This window comes from Capricornis sumatraensis, chromosome 1 (genome assembly GCF_032405125.1).
Source record: "Capricornis sumatraensis isolate serow.1 chromosome 1, serow.2, whole genome shotgun sequence".
In the NCBI taxonomy this organism is placed as follows: Eukaryota; Metazoa; Chordata; class Mammalia; order Artiodactyla; family Bovidae; genus Capricornis; species Capricornis sumatraensis.
Window position 1 is genome coordinate 18,822,765 of NC_091069.1, and position 18,443 is coordinate 18,841,207.

The following is an 18,443-nucleotide window of genomic DNA, read 5'->3' on the forward strand; positions in this document are numbered from 1 at the left end:
AGACAAACTCGAGAAAACCAGTCTGTTAAAGATGGGCCAATTCCAGTAAAGACTGCGCTGATCACACACACACACACACAACCAGACAGCCTGCAAAAGGCTCCTAAGCCCCTAGCAACCCTCTTCTGTGAGTGTGCCGGGATAGTTCTGTTTCTGTGAGGAGCACAAGGATCTGACGAAGGCCACCGACAGGTCGTTCCTACCTACTCTGTACCTATCTCAAGGTCAGAGCCCGCAGTTCTGCAGCATGAGTTTTACAATTAGCCCAGAAAACCAAGTGGGAAGGAAAGTCGTGTCCAACTCTTTGCAACCCCATGGACTGTAGCCTACCAGGCTCCTCTGTCCACGGGATTTTCCAGGCAAGAAGAGTATGTAAGTGGGACTCACTGCCTGAAAAGCAACCAGCTTTAGCAAGAAGCCCCCAGGGCCAGTGCGGTCTCCAGAAACACCCACAGAACCTACCTGGACTCTCACATGAGGACAGTGGTCAGACGTGGCACTGTCTGTGTTCTGATTTCCTTCCATTTGCAAAGCCAAGCATTTACAAAACAAAAACTTCACGTGAATAAATACTGTACATAAATACTCACATTCATGTCACAGAAGCCTACTGTACAGGGCTTGCCCTTCCTCAAAAACAAGTTCTTCTGTTCGGCGTCGACGTAAGGCATGCAGCGGCCCGAGGGGTCCCTGCAGCACACCTTGCACGAGTTGTCGGTTTCTGAAACGGAGCAGGGCCTCATATACACTCGGGTCCTCTGCTGCCCTGACCCTGCTGAGCCCCCAAGGGCGGGGTCGGGCTGGCAGGCAAGGGCCACCTCCACCCCTCCTGCCTCGGACACGCACTCACCATTACACGCACAGGACTCCAGCCTCTGCTCACGCTCACAGAAGGGCACGCACTTGCCGTCCTTACACTTGCCGAGATCCAGGCACACGGTGTCATCAGCGGCGTTTCCAGGAGGTGGGCACTCGCTGCTGTTACCTGCAGCGCGGGGCACACAGTCACCGTGAGTCACCCGGACCTGCTCCATCAGGAGCTGGAGAGCACCGTGCCAAGCACTACGCTGCCCAGTGTCCACTCAGCCCCGCGGCCTTGCCTCCATCAATGCCTACTCGTTCCCAGTATCCTGCTTTTTTACCTCTTTGTAGTGAACAAAACGTGCGTATGAAAGAAGGTGTATGTAAAACAGATCTCTACTACTGCCACTGATAAAAGACGCCTGTGAGCCCTGACTTGACTGCACACTCCCCCAGAGGGCCTCCTGCCCACAGCCCTCCCCAGCCCACACGCCCACCACCACGGCCACCCTTCTTCACTTTCTTCCACTCCTCTCACCTCAGAACCTTCACACACGCTGCTCAGTCCCCAGAGGGTTCTTGTCTCCCTCTTTCAGGAGGCCAGGCTGGCCTTCCTCACCCTTTACATTTTCTCTCAAGTATCTCCTCCCCCAGACAACCTGAGGACCACACCTCCACTGGAGGCCCCTCACCCCATCAGGCCCCGTCACTGCACGCCGCCTCCCCACCACAGCACCTCTTTCAGTGTGCATCTGAGTATCTGTGAGGCCCCGTCACTGCACGCCGCCTCCCGCCACAGCACCTCTTTCAGTGTGCATCTGAGTATCTGTGAGGCCCCGTCACTGCACGCCGCCTCCCCGCCACAGCACCTTTCAGTGTGCATCTGAGTATCTGTGAGGCCCCGTCACTGCACGCCGCCTCCCCACCACAGCACCTCTTTCAGTGTGCATCCGTCTTGAGTATCTGTGAGGCCCCGTCACTGCATGCCGCCTCCCCCCACAGCACGTCTCCCAGTGTGCATCCGTCTGAGTATCTGTGAGGCCCCGTCACTGCACGCCGCCTCCCCCCACAGCACCTCTTTCAGTGTGCATCTGAGTATCTGTGAGGCCCCGTCACTGCACGCCGCCTCCCGCCACAGCACCTCTTTCAGTGTGCATCTGAGTATCTGTGAGGCCCCGTCACTGCACGCCGCCTCCCCCCACAGCACCTCTTTCAGTGTGCATCTGAGTATATGTGAGGCCCCGTCACTGCACGCCACCTCCCCCCACAGCACCTCTTTCAGTGTGCATCTGAGTATCTGTGAGGCCCCGTCACTGCACGCCGCCTCCCCCCACAGCACGTCTTCCAGTGTGCATCTGAGTATCTGTGAGGCCCCATCACTGCACGCCACCCCTCCCCCACAGCACCTCTCCCAGTGTGCATCCATGTGATTATCTGTGGTTCTTTTCTGTTTCTGACCACCAGACTGGTAAGCTCTATGAGAGCAAAACTCAAATCTATGAATGAATCAATGTATGTCCAGTCCTGTCACACTGTAGGTAAACCACAGTTATTTCTTGAAAGAATCAATGATTCTTAAGGACAAAGAAAAGCCACCCAAAAATGTTACATTCAGGAGAATGGGTGAAATGAGTGATTCATTCTGGAAAATGAGAAACACAAGCAGTTAAAAGTCCACACTAAAAGAGAAGAGAAAAATGACTGTATGAAGACACCATAGGCCTGGGTTTTCAAGTGAGGAATGAAAGTTAAAGTCATTCAGTCATGTCCAACTCTTTGCGACCCCATGGGCTATACAGTCCATGGAATTCTCCAGGCCAGAATATTGGAGTGGGTAGCCTTTCTTCCCTTCTCCAGGGGATCTTCCCAACCCAAGGATCAAACTCAGGTCTCCCACATTGCAGGCAGATTCTTTACCAGCTGAGCTACCAGGGAAAGCCCGCAAGTGAATCAAGAGAATTCAGACTTAAAGGTCTGTGAACTTAAAGGACTCTTCCCTTTTCCCCACAGAAGCAGACTTTCATTAACTACCTAATGCAGATGACACACTTAGGCTGTTAACCTTTGCCTCTGATTTTATAAAAATGTGTCACGCGTGCTGGGCATTCAAAGTGCCAACAAGACTGTCTTACAGACAACTCACCCCCACTGAAAGCAAGCTCTGGAAAAAGGACAGCAAGTTCAGCGCAGGGTTATACTCTGTACTGTCACCATATTTATGTCATGCTGCTCTCAGTAGATCCAAAAAAAAAAAATGCTTTTGTTGAACATCTGCTCTTAAAAGATTAAAATCAGAGCATGAAGATGCACAGGAAAATAATTAAGGAGCAGGCACTGGGGTCCCTCAGGGGATGCCATGACAGAGCACTGGGCTCTGTCCACAGAGTGGCTGGTGCAGGAGGCCCAGGGAGGGGCCAGAGCATTTCTAACAGAAGCCCAGGTGATGCTGCTGCTACTTCATATAAATACCATGAGAACAAAAGTCTCTTTGATAAGGAAATCTTTTTTCAAATTGTGTTCAGTTCAGTTCAGTCGCTCAGTCGTGTCCGACTCTTTGCGACCCCATGAACTGCAGCACGCCAGGCCTCCCTGTCCATCACCAACTACCGGAGTCCACTCAAACTCATGTCCATCAAGTTGGTGATGCCATCCAGCCATCTCATCCTCTGTTGTCCCCTTCTCCTCCTGCCCCTAATCCCTCCCAGCATCAGAGTCTTTTCCAATGAGTCAACCCTTCACATGAGGTGTCCAAAGTACTGGAGTTTCAGCTTTAGCATCAGTTCTTCCAAAGAACACCCAGGACTGATCTCCTTTAGAATGGACTGGTTGGATCTCCTTGCAGTCCAAGGGACTCTCAAATTGTTTTACACGTTATTTAAAAAGAAAGCACCTTCCTGAAACTGGTTATTACAGTAAAGACTAACACTGAGCACAGCCAGAAAGTGTTTTTTAAAGGTTGACTGAGATATCCAGGCTCCTGATATGTGACAAACTAATGTGATACTGACAGATCACAGAATGTCTGACTCATGAGTAACATAAAATGCACATTTAAAAGCTGAAGGAAGAATCGAAGTGAGATAAAACTTCACATGCACTAGGATGGCTGTGATCAGAAAGATGGGGGAATTCCCTGGCAGTCCAATGGTCAAGACTGTGCTTCCACTGCAGGGGACACGGGTTTGATCCCTGGTCGGGGAACTAAGATCTTGCATGCTGTGTAGAGCAGCCAAAAAAATAAGACAAATAACAACAAGCACTGGTGAGGATTTGTAGAAACTGGAACCTTCACACATGCTGGTGGAAATGTAAAACGGTGCAGTCACTTTGGAAAACAGCCTGGTAGTTCTTCAAAGGATTAAACAGATGTACCACAGGACTCAGCAATTCTACAACTGGATAGACACAGACACACGAGAAGTAAAAACCTAAGTCTATACAAAAACTTGTACACAAATCTGCATAGTAGCATTACTCACAGCAGCCAAAAAGCAGCAACAATCCAAAATCCATTAATTGATGAATGAATAAGAAAATGTGATATATCCATACAATGGAATATTATTCAGCAATAAAAATAAATGAAGGACTGATTCATGCTACAACATGGATAAATCTTGAAAACATTCTGAAAGCAGCACACATATTTATGATTCCATTTACATGAAACATCCAGATTAGGCAAATCCATCGACATAGAAAGTAGAGTAGTGGTTGTCTGGAGCTGGGAGAATGAGGAGATTCAAAATGATAGCTAAAGGGTCTGGGTTTCTTTCTGAGGCAATGAGAACTGACTGGTAGGTGGATGCCCAAACATGAATCCACTAGAAACTGCTGAACTCACACTTCAAGTGGACAGGCGGTATGACATGCTTATTATCTCTCAATAAACCTGTTACAGAAAACAAGCCAAGCAACCAGAGGATATATAAATTTAAAAATATAAGACGGGATAGAGACACCAAATAAGAAAGACACCACGACCACACAGGTAGCAAACTGAATGTTAAACAATTTGAAAGAGTATGTGTGTAACTGTTTCACTCTGCTGTGTGCCTAGAACTAACACAACTGTACGTCAACTGTGCTCCAATACAAATTTCAAAAATTAAAAAAAATTAAATCAGAAAGGAGCATTACATAGTGATGAAGGAATAGCAAGACCAAGAAGATGTGGAGAACATGTACCTGATAACACAGCTTGTAGAGTTTTGAAAGGAATAACTGACAGAACTACAGGGACTACTGACAATCAATACAGATAATCTTAAAACTAGCTCCAGATAGATTAAAGTCCTGAAAGTGAAAGATAAAATTATGAAGCTAACAGAACCAACTGGGGAAAATATCTTTGTAATGATCGCATGCTGTGATCAGCTCAACTCTGTCCATGGGGTAAAAGGTTCGAGTCATCTGAATGAAACCCAACTCTGCTTTCAAATGCAGGCATACCCGTCTGAACACAACTCAAAAAATACACACGCACATACAGAAACAAAATGACAAATTTAAGTGAAAGATTTCTGTTCCAAAAGGACAACAGATAGGAGAAAGGCATATGCAGTATTTAAACCAGACAGATTATCATGAAAGAACTCCTCCAAATCAATAATAGCAAAAATTAAACCCAATTTTTATAAATGGACCTAATAAATGAACTAATTATGTGCAGAAGAAATCTAAATAGCTAGCAAATATACAGATGTTCATGAAAAATGTAAGTAAGGAGAAGAAGTCACTTTACACTCAGACTGGCAAAAAAAGAGCTGCATAATACGGTGTGTCGACAAGGACATTGGAATGCAGGAGCCTGGACGCCGCACGGCGGCGCTGACCAACCCACACTGCTGTTCCAGAGACCAGCGGAGCGCCACCCTCCAAGACTGGGCAACTCCATGCTTCCCTATGCACCCAGGAAGCCCTCACGGCTCCCAAAGGAGACGTGTGAGGATGCCCAGTGTGGTCCTACAGGCAGTATTAGGAGAGAAATCCTAGCGGCTATTGCTTGGTGAACAGATAAGCAAACACAGTATATCACAGTAAATCACTGGAAACCCAGCAAGGGCCCAAAACAATGAACTAGACACAACACAGAAATACAAAGCAACAGAAAACACAATCGTAACAACGTGGCACTGAGTTATCAAAAAAGATCTAATGTAGAGTATCATTTTAGCACATCAAAAACACACATGTAGGGAGTTCCCTGGTAGTCCAGTGGCTAAGACTCTGTGCTCCACTGCAGGGGGCCATGAATCCGATCCCTGGTCAGGAACTAGAGCCCACATGCTGCAACTAAGACACAGTGCAGTCAAATAAATAAATATATAGTTTTTAAATGTACAGAAAATAACGGGCTTCCCAGGTGGCTCAGTGGTAAAGACTGCCTGCCAATGCAGGAGACACAGAGATGCAGCCTAGCCCCTGGGTCGGGAAGATCCCTGGAGGAGGAAATGGCAACCCACTCCAGCATCCCTGCCTGGGAAATTCCATGGTCAGAGGAGCCTGGCGGGCTAGAGTCCATGGGGTCACAAAGAGCTGGACAAACAACTTAGCAACTCAACAACAACAGCAACAAAAAATAACACTACCTCAAGGACATACACCTATCCAGGCAAATATCAAAGACACTAAAGCTGATGCCTATGAGAGAAAAGAGAATGGAAGTGAATGCTCGCAGGTCTTGCAGTGACCAATGCGAAGCGTGCTGCGATCAACTCAACTCTGTCCGTGAGGTAAAAGGTTCGAGTCATCTGAATGAAACCCAACTCTGCTTTCAAACGCAGGCATACCCGTCTGAACAAATTATTCTAAGAGAACCACCAAGAGGACATACCTGTACAATAAGACACGCCTTTGCAAGTAGCATTAATGGCCTCTTGGCACTTCTTCTGGGCCGTCTCGAACTGACAGTTTTTACAGCAAGGACTGTTCCTATCACTGCAGAGGAAGAGCACACAGTCCAAGTCAACGGCCAGCTTCACAGCTCAGACTATGGTCATGCCACAGGCCCCGAGAGGGCAGGGCAGAGTCTCCTGAGGCCACCCACTCCTGCACAGACTCCCAGGTGCTGGCACCACCGGACACGGTCCCTCTGCCCTTACTGATGCAGACACGGGCAGCAGAGTGGTCCACACTCACTCATCTTTAAAACACCTTGGTGTCCTTGGTTTTCATTCACTTAATACATTTTTTTCTTAAGGGACTTCTTTTTTAAAGGGACTTCCCTGGTGGTCCAGTGACCTCCCAATGCAGGGTGCATCAGTTTTCCATCCTTGGTTAGGGAACTGAGATCCCTCATGCCGCATGACCCAGCCAAAAATTAAAGCAAAAAAACAAAAACCAACCCCACAAGGCAATCAGTAGTCAAGAAACTAGGCAGCCTGGTCAGTATTTACAGTGTTAATATGCACTGTAAACAGTTAAATCTGCCATAAAGTTACCCCCTCTACTTCTAAGCCAGGCACAGGACATTAAAAATGGAAATGTTAAGACTTCTAACTTGTAACCTGTAACAAGTTAGAGGTTTGTAACTAAACCTTCCTCCACATTTGGTTTCTGTGATTCAACAGCATTCTTTAAGGCTATTCTAGAGCACGGATACACAGTAATGAGTTTATGTCCCAGGACTGTTGTTATGAAGAAATGTGGCCATAAACCTCCTTGCTAAGTCATCTTCATAATCTCTGCTTCCTTAGGATTCTCTGTACTACAGCATCGCTACAGCAGTGAGGATGCAAGACCGAGGATTTGTCATGGAATGTCAAACTGCTTTCCAAAAAACATTTTTTTTTGCTGTACAGGGGTAGACACACACTTTCACAGGCCCTCTAATGATTCTAAAGGCCCTGCGTTTTCAGCCCACCGTTTTGGAGATCCCTCATTAGGCACCCAAACACCTGCCATGCCGCACCCCTCACCTGCACTGCACACCCGGCCTCAGCATGCAGTCGCTGTTGCAGCAAGTGTCGTTGTTGAGGTACATGATGCCGGGGTCGCACTCCTCGCCCTCGTCCACCCTGGAGTTCCCACACACTTTGTTGCTGCGTTCTTGGAAACACTCCTGGGACTTGCTTTCAATGGTCTTATAGATGGACTGTTTACTGCAGTTTGAAAACATCTTAAGAGAAAAAAGGCCACATAGGACCCAAGATAACATAAAAATTCAGGTAGTGTTTGTGCTTATTCTCCAGGGACAAACTTTAATGCAAAAGCCACAACCAGGACCAGCTTGAAGGCTTTTTAGGTTCACTGTTGCCTTTAAATGCCATTTGCATGGCACCTTCCTCTGCAGGAGGCTAGAAACATCATGTGAATTTGGTGAAAAGCCTAAAATTCTTCACAGGAAAGTAAGCTACACAAATGCTGAGACTAAACACCTCCACCAGTCGGGCATGAGGAGAGAGTCACCAGTCTAAGCTCAGTGACTTAGTGGCCGAGAGTGGCCCCACTGCAGGGACACTGAGAACTGGGCAGACCCCTTTACCCTGTCTTCCTAGATACAATGATCCAGGCCTGCAGAACACATCTGCTCTGATTCCCTGAATTTACATCAGTCATCCATGTTTGAAGTGTTTTAACAGCTGAGTTTAATAAGAAGTATGATACTACATATATATATGTGTGTGTGTATATATAGTCTATTAAAAGATTAAATTCCAAATTATTACCTAAACGTCTTCATGGGTTCCCAAGATCTTAAGTTTGAGTTGCTACAGCTGACCCCTAGCTTGTCCACTTGATATGCAAAACCATAGAAATGACCTACATTTGGGCATTTTTCCTGATGCTCTAAAACAGAGTCCAGCTCCCAAACAATTTGAAAATACCAAGAAAAGCAGAACAAGATTTGGGTAAAACTCAGCCTGAGTACTTTTAGAGGTAGAGCCTCCACAGTCTGCAAGTGACTACAATGGCTGCATCTGCCACCCAGACAAGCGCCATAGACCCCTGAGGAGCAGAGCACGAGATCGTCATGAGACAGTATAGAACATACACTCGTCTCTGGCCACAGCTCCTGGCCCAGAGCTCCTGAAACCTCCCCAATTTCCTAGGTAATAGGAGTGTCTTTTGTTGTAATGCGCAGACTCTGAGTGGGCTCCTGAGTGGGCGCTGGTCATCAGAAAGACCAAGCCACGGTTAGAAGCTTGGAATTTTCAGCCCCACTTCCCATTCTCTTGCAAACAGGAAAAAGGACCAGACAGACGTCTATGAAGACTTTCAGTTTAGACTCTACGAGTGAGTCAGCCTCTCTCAGGAAGTCTCTGAAGCTGTTCCCATGTCCCAAGTCAACGAGTGTCGAGTATTCCAGACACCTTCAACAGAATATGATCTCTCTACTTACCTGACAAAGTAAATATTATCTACTGCATACCAGGTACCCTGAATGAGCACTAGAGACAGAGCTGTAAACCAGAAAGGCAAGCGCCTTACCCACAGGACACTTACATCTGGCAAATTACATATTTTGTTGCAAAAGTTTATTAAAACATGCAAATTATGAAGCAATGTAGAGCTAACATGAATGATACGCTTAAAAATGAAACAATATTTTAAATGAAAGAATATTTTAAGTGAAAGTCTAAGCCCACTAGACCCTGCAAACTAGGATTCCAGTGCAAGGCATTAAACAATTAACTTTCCATACAGCTCAAAGCAACACATGATTACCTTTGACAACACAGTCCACATGAGCAGACTTAGAGGGACCATGTTTCGCGGCACTTGGTGATGTGCAATTCCATCCCTACCTGCTGCTCTCCAGTCACTCAGTCATGTCCGACTCTTTGCGACCCCATGGGTTGCAGCACGAGTGGGAAGCTTTTCTGGGCTCTCATTATCATTCAGCATCATCTCTTCCTCCCTGATCACATTTAAAACAAAAGCACCAGAAGGCACGTACCTTATTGTTCTCGTGGTCACCACTCACAGCTATGGGGTACATGACGTACTTCCCTCCCTGGTCCTCATTTGGGGCACATTCTGCCAGACCATCTGGGTCGTGCTCTGCTCCAAAGTTGTGCCCCAATTCGTGAGTTGTAACGAGGTCAGCTTCCTGAAGGATCACACAGGGAAAACATTACTTCCTAACACTTAACCATCACCTGCTGTGGCCAGCTGGGCTCCGCTCTCTTAAATGGGACCTGATCAATCAGATTCAGATCAACAACAGGGCAACAGTTGGACTATGACGACTTCCATCAGTTACAGAAATGAAATGGAATATTTAAGATTGTATTGAATACTATTAAGTAGTATTACATGGATGAATTTAAATCAATATAAGAAAATATAAATTAAAAGATAGACTGGAACACTCAATGAGGAACCAAACACTGGCCGTTCCAAAACTGCCTGGCACTGATAAACCAAAGAGTTAATAACCAATCACTCAAGTCCCCCGCACCCCGCACCCCTCATCTCAGTCACATTCCCGTTAGATCTAAGTGTGGTGGGAAGGCTAAAACTTGACACTAAAGAATAGCAAAACAATGTTCCTTATCCCAGTGACTGAATGCCTGTACAATGACAATATTAATGACCTAGAGGATTTTGTTCAGAATCCAGCTGAAGGATTGTACTGAACCTATCAGATCACCAGAGAATTTCTATCTGAATAGAATGGTAAATTTAGCCAGTAAAGCTAAAAATTTTCCCATATTTAACTTCATGAGATAACAATTTACTGATTTTTTTCCCCCTGAGATGGGGGAGGGGGGAATCACTCCATGGACATAAAAAAAATCTATACATATTTTACAAGACACTGTATATTTTTTAAAAAAACAAAGAGTCCCAATTCTGAAACCAATGTGTTGAAGATTTCCAAGTGTTAATGGTAGTAAAGAAAATTTTGCATTTTTAGCAAACTAAGTATTCAAATCCCAAAGGTGCAATATGGGCAAGTAATTCCATACTATGCTTTGGAGAAATTCATTAGTGGATTCTCTAATCCACTTCAAAAAAAAAAACAGACTAACACTTTAAAAAACATGTAAATAATTTATTTTTTGGTTCCATGTGTCTTAAATAGAAAAACTCTGGAAGACATGTCCTGAAATCAAACCACTGATGCCATTGTAATGCCAAAAAGGTAAAGGAGCACCATAAAAACAATTTCGGAAATTAAAGTTTCCAAAAACTGCTTATCGTATTTTCTTCTTTCATCCCATTTCACTTTTTTTTTTAAATTCACCAAAGTCCGTAATTTATATTAGGTTTGCTCTTTGTGTTGTACTCTCTATGGGTTTTGGCAAACACATAACGTCTTTTCTTTTTTAAAACAATTATTTTTGATGTAGACTATTTTTAAAGTCTTTATCGAATTTTTTACAATATTACTTGTTTTATGTTTTGGTTTTTTGGCCATGGGGCATGTAGGATCTTAGCTTCCTGACAAGGGATCGAACATGTACCCCCTGCATTGGAAGGCAGAATCTTAACCACTGGACTGTCAGAGAAGTCCCCACATGTTTTATATCCATCATTAAAGTATACAGAATAGTTTGAACACCCGAAAGAAAATCCTCTGTACTCCACCTACTCATCCCTCCCTCCACTCTCGGCAACCACTCATCATTTTATTGCCCCCATGGCTTTCCCTTTTACAGAATGTCATACAGATGAAATCAAACAGATTGGCTTCTTCTACTTAATATATTAACTCTTTGGGCCAGACAATTATTTTGCATGCTTGTTGGGTGGTGGTGGTGCTGTCTTGTGTTATTATAGGCGGTTTAGCAGCATCCCTGGCCTCTACAAAATAATAATAATATACATTTATGATTCTTCCATGAGTTTATAACTTGATAGCTCTTTTTTAAAGTGCTTAATAGTATTCCATTATCCGGATGTACCCGTTTGTTTATCCATTCACCTACAGAAAGACATCTTGATTGCTTCCAAGTCTTGGCAATCACTAATAAAGCTGTTATAAACATCCACGGGCAGGTTTCTGTGAGGGCTCCTTTGACTAAACACTAAGGGTGCTGAGTCCAGTGTAACACCAGAGTATGTTTATTTTTCTGAGACACTGCCACACTGTCTTCCTAAGTGATTGTATTAATACCATTTTGCATTTCCACCAGCAATGTATGAGAATTTATGTTGTTCCACATCCTCACTAGCATTTGGTATTATCACTACTTTGGATATTAGCAATATGATTAGTTTTATAAGGGGCTCTCTTTGTTTTGATTTGCAACTGCCTATTAACATACAGTGTTGAGCATCTTTTCATTATGTTTATTTGCCATCTGTATATCTTCTTCGCTGAGGTATTTATTTATTTATTTTTAAAGCATAAATAAGAGGATTTTATTGATGGCATTTTTATTGTCTTCATAATAAAATACGAAGCTCAAAACTGGATCACTTGGCCCTTTCTCTTCTTATCACCTCCCAGCTAAAAATGCTTGCATCTCTTAATAGCCAGCATTCTCTTTGATCTACAGTTGGGCTCAACACATTCAAGCCTCAGTACAATATTCTTTGTAGTTTTAGCCTTTTTCCGGAAAATCAGCTTAGTCTGTCCACCAGAGCCACTGTTTCCTGTCATAACGCCGCTTTCCCTGGGCATACAGAGAATCCTTGCCCTTCTTGTACTGTGTCACTTTGTGGGGCTGATGCTTCCCACACTTCTTACAGAAAGTCCGGTGGGTTTTTGGAACATTCACCATGTTTGTGAAAGCGATACCAGCACAGAAAGCTGCTGAGGTATTTATTAAGATCTTTGGCCTATTTTAAAATTGGGTTGTTCATTTTTTTATTTTTGAGTTTTCAGTATACTCCTTATATGTTCTGGATAGCAGTCCTTTATCGGGAGCTGCAGATGAAGGGCTCCAGAAAGAATGTCTTTAGGAAAAACAGTGATACCAACTGGTCTCTAAAGAAGTTTGACAGCTGACAATATTTTCTTCTTTATACTTTTCATATTTGTCACTAAAAACATACATCTGTTTAGGCAGAGACAAAGAACAGTATGCATTACTTTTAAAAAACATCTACATAAATATGTAACTGCTGAGGTCCCACTATAATAAACTCAAAATCTACTCTTTTAAAAATTGAAGAACATACCTTTGTAAGGATGGTTTTACCATAATTTTTTGTGCTGGTCAAACCACTATTCAAATAGATATTTTTCTTTCCAATTGGACTGTAATAAGCTACAGGAAAAAAGAAACAAATGGCCTGTTCAATAATTATAATGACACAATTATATTATAATCCAATCACCTTGCTATTCCCACATATTTCATACAACAAATGGAAAACTTACCCTTTGGACAAACACCTCCATGACTGTTCGCTCTGGGAGAACCAACATAAGCTAAGCCAAGGGTTCCCATATCAAAATCTTGGTACGTGAAAAGATGTGCTAGGCAGACTTTAGATGCTTCTTCAGCAATATCAAAACTAAATTGCTTTTAAAAAAACAAAGTGCTCTTAATTAGATTATCAGTTACATCAGACTAAGAGATGTTTCAACTAAATATTCCAGAATACTACCATACTGTACAACTGCATTTTTTACATTTTTTTTAAAACTGACGTATAGTTGATAGACATAAATTACAGCTGTACAAAATATAGTAATTTACATTTTAAAGGTTATACTCCATTTATAGTTGTTATAAAATACTGGCTATATTCCCATGTTGTTTCCTTGTAGCTTATTTTATACGTAGCAGTTTGCACCTCTTCATCCCCTCCCCCTATATTGCCCTTTCCCTCTCCCCACTGGTAACCACTGATTTGTTCTCTGTATCTGTATCTGTATTTCTTTGTTGCCACATTCACTAGTTTGCTCTATTTATGGATTGCATATATAAATGCTATCACACAGTATCCTTCTCTAACTTATTTACTTATCATAAGACCCTGTATGTCCATCCCTATTGTTGCAGATAGCAAAATTTCATTCTTTTTCATGGCTAAGTAGTATTACACAGATACAGCACTCTATGGCTCTCAAACTAATAATCGCCTTAATTCCCCTCAAGCTTTGAAAACCTGACTTCACTTCAGTCTTGCGAGACTCTAACCAGAGAATCCAAATGAGCCACACTGTGGACTCAGCCTAGAAACCATCAGATAAACAAAGTGCTGTTTTAAGCCGCTAAATTTGTGGTAATCTGTTAGAGCAGCCATGGGAAACTAACACATTAACCACACAGTAGAAAATAAATGCTATCACTTCACAGAAGGCCATTTTACAACAAAGCAAAGGTATACACAGAGTGTGTGTTAGTCGTTCAGTCGTGTCTGACTCTGCAACCCCAGGGACTGTAGCCTGCCAGGCTCCTCAGTCCATGAAATTCTCCAGGCAAGAATACTGGAATGGGTTGCCATTTCCTTCTCCAGGGAAATCTTCCCAACCCAGGGATCGAACTTGTGTCTCCTGCATTGCAGGCGGATGCTTTACCACCTGAGCTACTAGGGAAGCCCATAGATAGAAACCCGGGAATAGAAATGATAAATCTTGTCAGGACAAGAATCCATATGGCATACAGTATTTACGTCATCCTTAGTTACCAGAATAAAAACACACAAATTTAACATTTCCTGGAGCACTTTCAGATCTCCACATTACACCTCTACCATCTAACACATTTTCATACCATTTGGTAATTACTGACCTCAGAGATCTACTAATAAGCTTCAAAGAGACCTGAACTAACAGAATCATGTCTAAGAAATTTATTCAGAGTAAGGAGGGTATCATTTCCTAAAGCCCCATTACTTCACTAGATTTGCAGCGATTTTACCATTAAGAAGCATTGCTTTCTAGCAATTTTCACTTTCAGTTCTGTCCACCTTGCTGTCTGCCCAGTGACAGGGGAAGAGGTCACCGCGGGATCAGCTGGGGTGTGCTGACCCTGGTGCTCACCACCTCTAAGACATCCCCTCATTAACACAGACATGACCCATATTTTTAGAAATCACAGAATGGTGTTAAACAGTATCACACTCGGGGTTCCATGACCTACCTCTAGCAACATCTTCACATCCCAAGCATCTTTTTCTTCATTTGGGTAACTTTTTGCCATATTGAAGTGCCTTTCACCAGGTTTCACTGCTTGTGGAGACTTGAGAATGCGAATCTATACTTAAAGAGATAAAATACTTAGAACACTTCAGAAAAGTTCACAAGACTAAAATAATACTGCATTGTTTCAACTAAAAAAGACCATTGACCATTCTTAAAAAAAAAAGTTTTAGAGTCAAAACTCCATAAAATTCTTCACTTCTAATGTCCAATGATTAAAAACAAACTGAGAAGCAAAATGGTATGAAAAATATGTCAAAGAATGATTTATAAATTTATAAGTGTACTTTTTATTTCTTTATTTAGTTGGAAAAAATAAAAACCTAGGCTCCGTGAGCCTAAAATCATTTATTCCAGTGATTCAGAGATGAGAATGAGATGTACAGCTCTGCACACCACAGACATCTAAGTTAAAAAAAAGGGGGGGGGGAGTTTTTCCTTATACATATAGCACAAATTCATATTAATCCTACTTTAAAAAAAAAGAAAAAAAGGAATGTTGGTTTCTCTCCAAAGGCTAATGCAGAAAGGAACAAAGTCATGCTCAGCTCACTGTTTCTGGCATCTCTTCCAGATCTGCCTGCCTACAGAGGGGATAACTGCAGTCTGCTACCCCTCCGAGTGGTAAATTCACTGGGGTGGGCTCTGAAGCTCTGGTGCTGGGTGATCAAGGTCCATTCTGGGATGAACTAGGTGGGAGACCACTGTGACTGCACATCTAAACCACATTCTCCAACCCACCTATCATCATTAAAGAAGCTGGTATCTTAATCTCCTACCACATCAAGTTTTTTTCAAACGGGTTCCAAATTCCTAAAGCAAAAAGCAGCTTTATTTATTGGTCTGCTAAAATTCAAATATGCTGCAGCTACTTTAAACAAGTAAGACACCTTTATTGTATCATAATGGGGTAATCATCAACATATTCATGAAATGAAAAAGCAAGGTGCAAAAGAGTACAACGTACCACACATAGACAAACACATGCTATACATGCACAAAATATCTCTGGGGAGAGAGATGGATGAAACTAGCGACATGGATGTCTCTGGGGAAAGGAACTGGTTTGACAACGGGTAGCTGAGGAGACTTACTTTTCACTGGCTTTTGTACCATGTGTATATATTACCTATTCAAATAAAAACTTTAAAAAGGAAATGCAAAAGAGTAAAAGAAAACGGAAAAGGGAAAAATAATTCTTAGTTTTATACAAGTACTATAAAAGTGTAACATTTATTAAAAGTATGATACATGATTTCAAAAGCTTTTTTCTTTTTATTCTTTATATTCTACACTACAGAACCTGTAATATGGCTACTTTAGTACACACAACCTGATAAAAGAGATAATTTCCTTAATTTACATGTCAAAATGTCTGTCCAAAGTAATAACCAATTTTAGAATACTTGCTAATAACAAGTCTTATCAATTTGGAACAGTTTTTACTATGTGATATAATTAGGATGACATTAATACATCAGTGATGGACACCATTAACAGATAGGAACTCAGAAGATTCTTAGGAAAAGAGATCTAATGGTTCTATATGTATAAATGCCTTGAAAATGTACACACAGCATTTTTGAATGAATTTTCTAAGGCTTCAACAATGTGTTAGAATTCTAACTAAAGACATTAAGCATAATCAAAAGTAAAGCAACACAGAAGAAAAAAGGCCATGAATGCAGAAAAAAGGAAAGCTCTTAGTAGCGTAAGAAGGTTTCCTGCCTAAAAGAAGCCTAAGAACAGAATATTTCATAATCTACAAATAGTATCAAAACACTTAAGTTTATCAGATAAAAATCACTGTCATATCAGAATATTAATTCATGATTAAAATAGAAGATAAGTTTCTGGACTGTTAATACAAGCGACAAATATTTATACCACGCAACTTACTTGAACATTATAACAAACATCCCTTGATAAAATACCTGTTCTATCTGTATTCCATAACCTTTAAAACCTGCATTGTCCCATGAAGTGTTTCGATAGATGTCATCAACTCTGTCAATCAACTCTATCTGTGTGTATAAAAAGAGAGAAAAAGAAAGACGTATATTTTACCATTCTTTGCAGTCTAATATAAGTTCTTCAGGGATTTTAAAAAAATCAATTTAAATACCACTGTAGCAAGTTTCACCAAGTAAAAAAACTGACATTAGGATGTTACTCTTAATGTTGACTGTTCTATCAAAGAAAGTATTTCTAGCCTCAAACTTAAAATGTTACCAGAATAAAGCAGTTGCACAATTAACCCCCAATTTCAGGTAATCAACTGCATAAAGAATGGAAATATTAAGTAATGGGTTTTTTCAAAAACTGCCACTCAACTATGGAAATCAAAGTTAATAGTCAATTTACCTAAAATAGCCCAAAGAAGTATCTGTTCACTCTATCTCTTGCCACATACTTCAAAAAAAAAAAAAAAACCTTCAGAAAGTAGTAAGGAGCAGTGGCACACACCACCAACACTATCCCAAACCCTCCCTAGGCAAAGTTCAGCACCCAAGCACGAGGCAGAAACAGGAATGAGGTCTCACCATGTCGCCTCGCTCCCGTCCTCTGATGGGGGCTGGGGGAGAGGCAGAGTACAGAGATTACTGAGGGAGGAGGGACAGTATAATAGCCAAGTATGATTCAAACTACAGTAGGGACAAGATACTCATTACCTATCTTTTCCTTAAGAGAAGATTTTACTGTTCAAACTGGGTAAATGAGGTTTGTTCTGGCAACTGCGAAGCATGTTACAGGTCTAAGAAATTGTTCTTTGCTTACGGTAACTCTAAGACCAAGAAATGCAATTTCTGGGAATTCCATGTGGTCCAGTGGTTAGGACCCTGCCTGCCAATGCAAGGGACACGGGTTCAATCCCTGGTCTTGGAAGATCCCACATGCGCACAGTAACTAAGCCTGTGTGCCACAATTATTGAAGCCTGCATGCTCTAGAGCCTACAAGTCGCAACTAGAGAAAGTCCACACTCAACAACAAAGACCTAGAGCAGCCAAAAGAAAAAGAGAAATGCAATTTCTAAGACAAGACCTTCCATTATATTCATATTCCTGGTGTAATGAACAAAGAAGTAAACTAAGAGGCCCTAATACAAAACCCACACTAAGAAAAGAAGCCTCTCAAGAAAGAATACCTGGGCTTCCCTGGTAGCTTGGTGGAAAAGAATCTGCCTGCCAATGCAGGAAACACAGGTTCAATCTCTGATCCAGGAAGATCCCACATGCCGTGGAGCAGCTGAGCCCTATACCTGAGCACCCAACTGTTGAATCTATGCTCCCTGACAAGAGAAGCCACAGCAATGAGAAGCCCAAGCATCCCAACAGGAGAGTAACTCGCTGCAACTAGAGAAAAGCCCGCACAGCAACCAAGACCAGCACAGCCAATAAACAAATTGATTTTAAAAAAGAAAGAGTTTCTTACTTAGGAACAAAACCTATAGTGACTTCACACACTACTCCCACTACCCTCGTAATAAAATTACTTGACATGGAGGGCAAGGGAAAGAAGGGCACAAAAAACGCACGGTATGGGACCAGTATGGGAGAAAGACGGCTTTGCTACGCTGGGCTCTGCAGCACT

General features: G+C 42.4%; 1 protein-coding gene and 1 pseudogene across 1 annotated transcript in view; both read right to left on the minus strand.

The window, feature by feature from the left end:
• Positions 1-18,443, minus strand: part of ADAM17 (ADAM metallopeptidase domain 17) — a 43,066-nt gene that overhangs the window by 5,142 nt on the left and 19,481 nt on the right. Inside the window, exons 7-15 of the mRNA XM_068979041.1 lie at positions 16,786-16,875; positions 14,793-14,906; positions 13,082-13,226; positions 12,880-12,968; positions 9,704-9,856; positions 7,722-7,921; positions 6,638-6,741; positions 851-985; positions 591-721 (exon numbers count right to left, since the gene is read on the minus strand). Of these exons, the coding sequence (XP_068835142.1) occupies positions 591-721; positions 851-985; positions 6,638-6,741; positions 7,722-7,921; positions 9,704-9,856; positions 12,880-12,968; positions 13,082-13,226; positions 14,793-14,906; positions 16,786-16,875 (1,161 nt within the window). The remainder of the gene's footprint in view (positions 1-590; positions 722-850; positions 986-6,637; positions 6,742-7,721; positions 7,922-9,703; positions 9,857-12,879; positions 12,969-13,081; positions 13,227-14,792; positions 14,907-16,785; positions 16,876-18,443) is intronic.
• LOC138085220 (large ribosomal subunit protein eL42-like) lies at positions 12,161-12,479 on the minus strand (annotated as a pseudogene).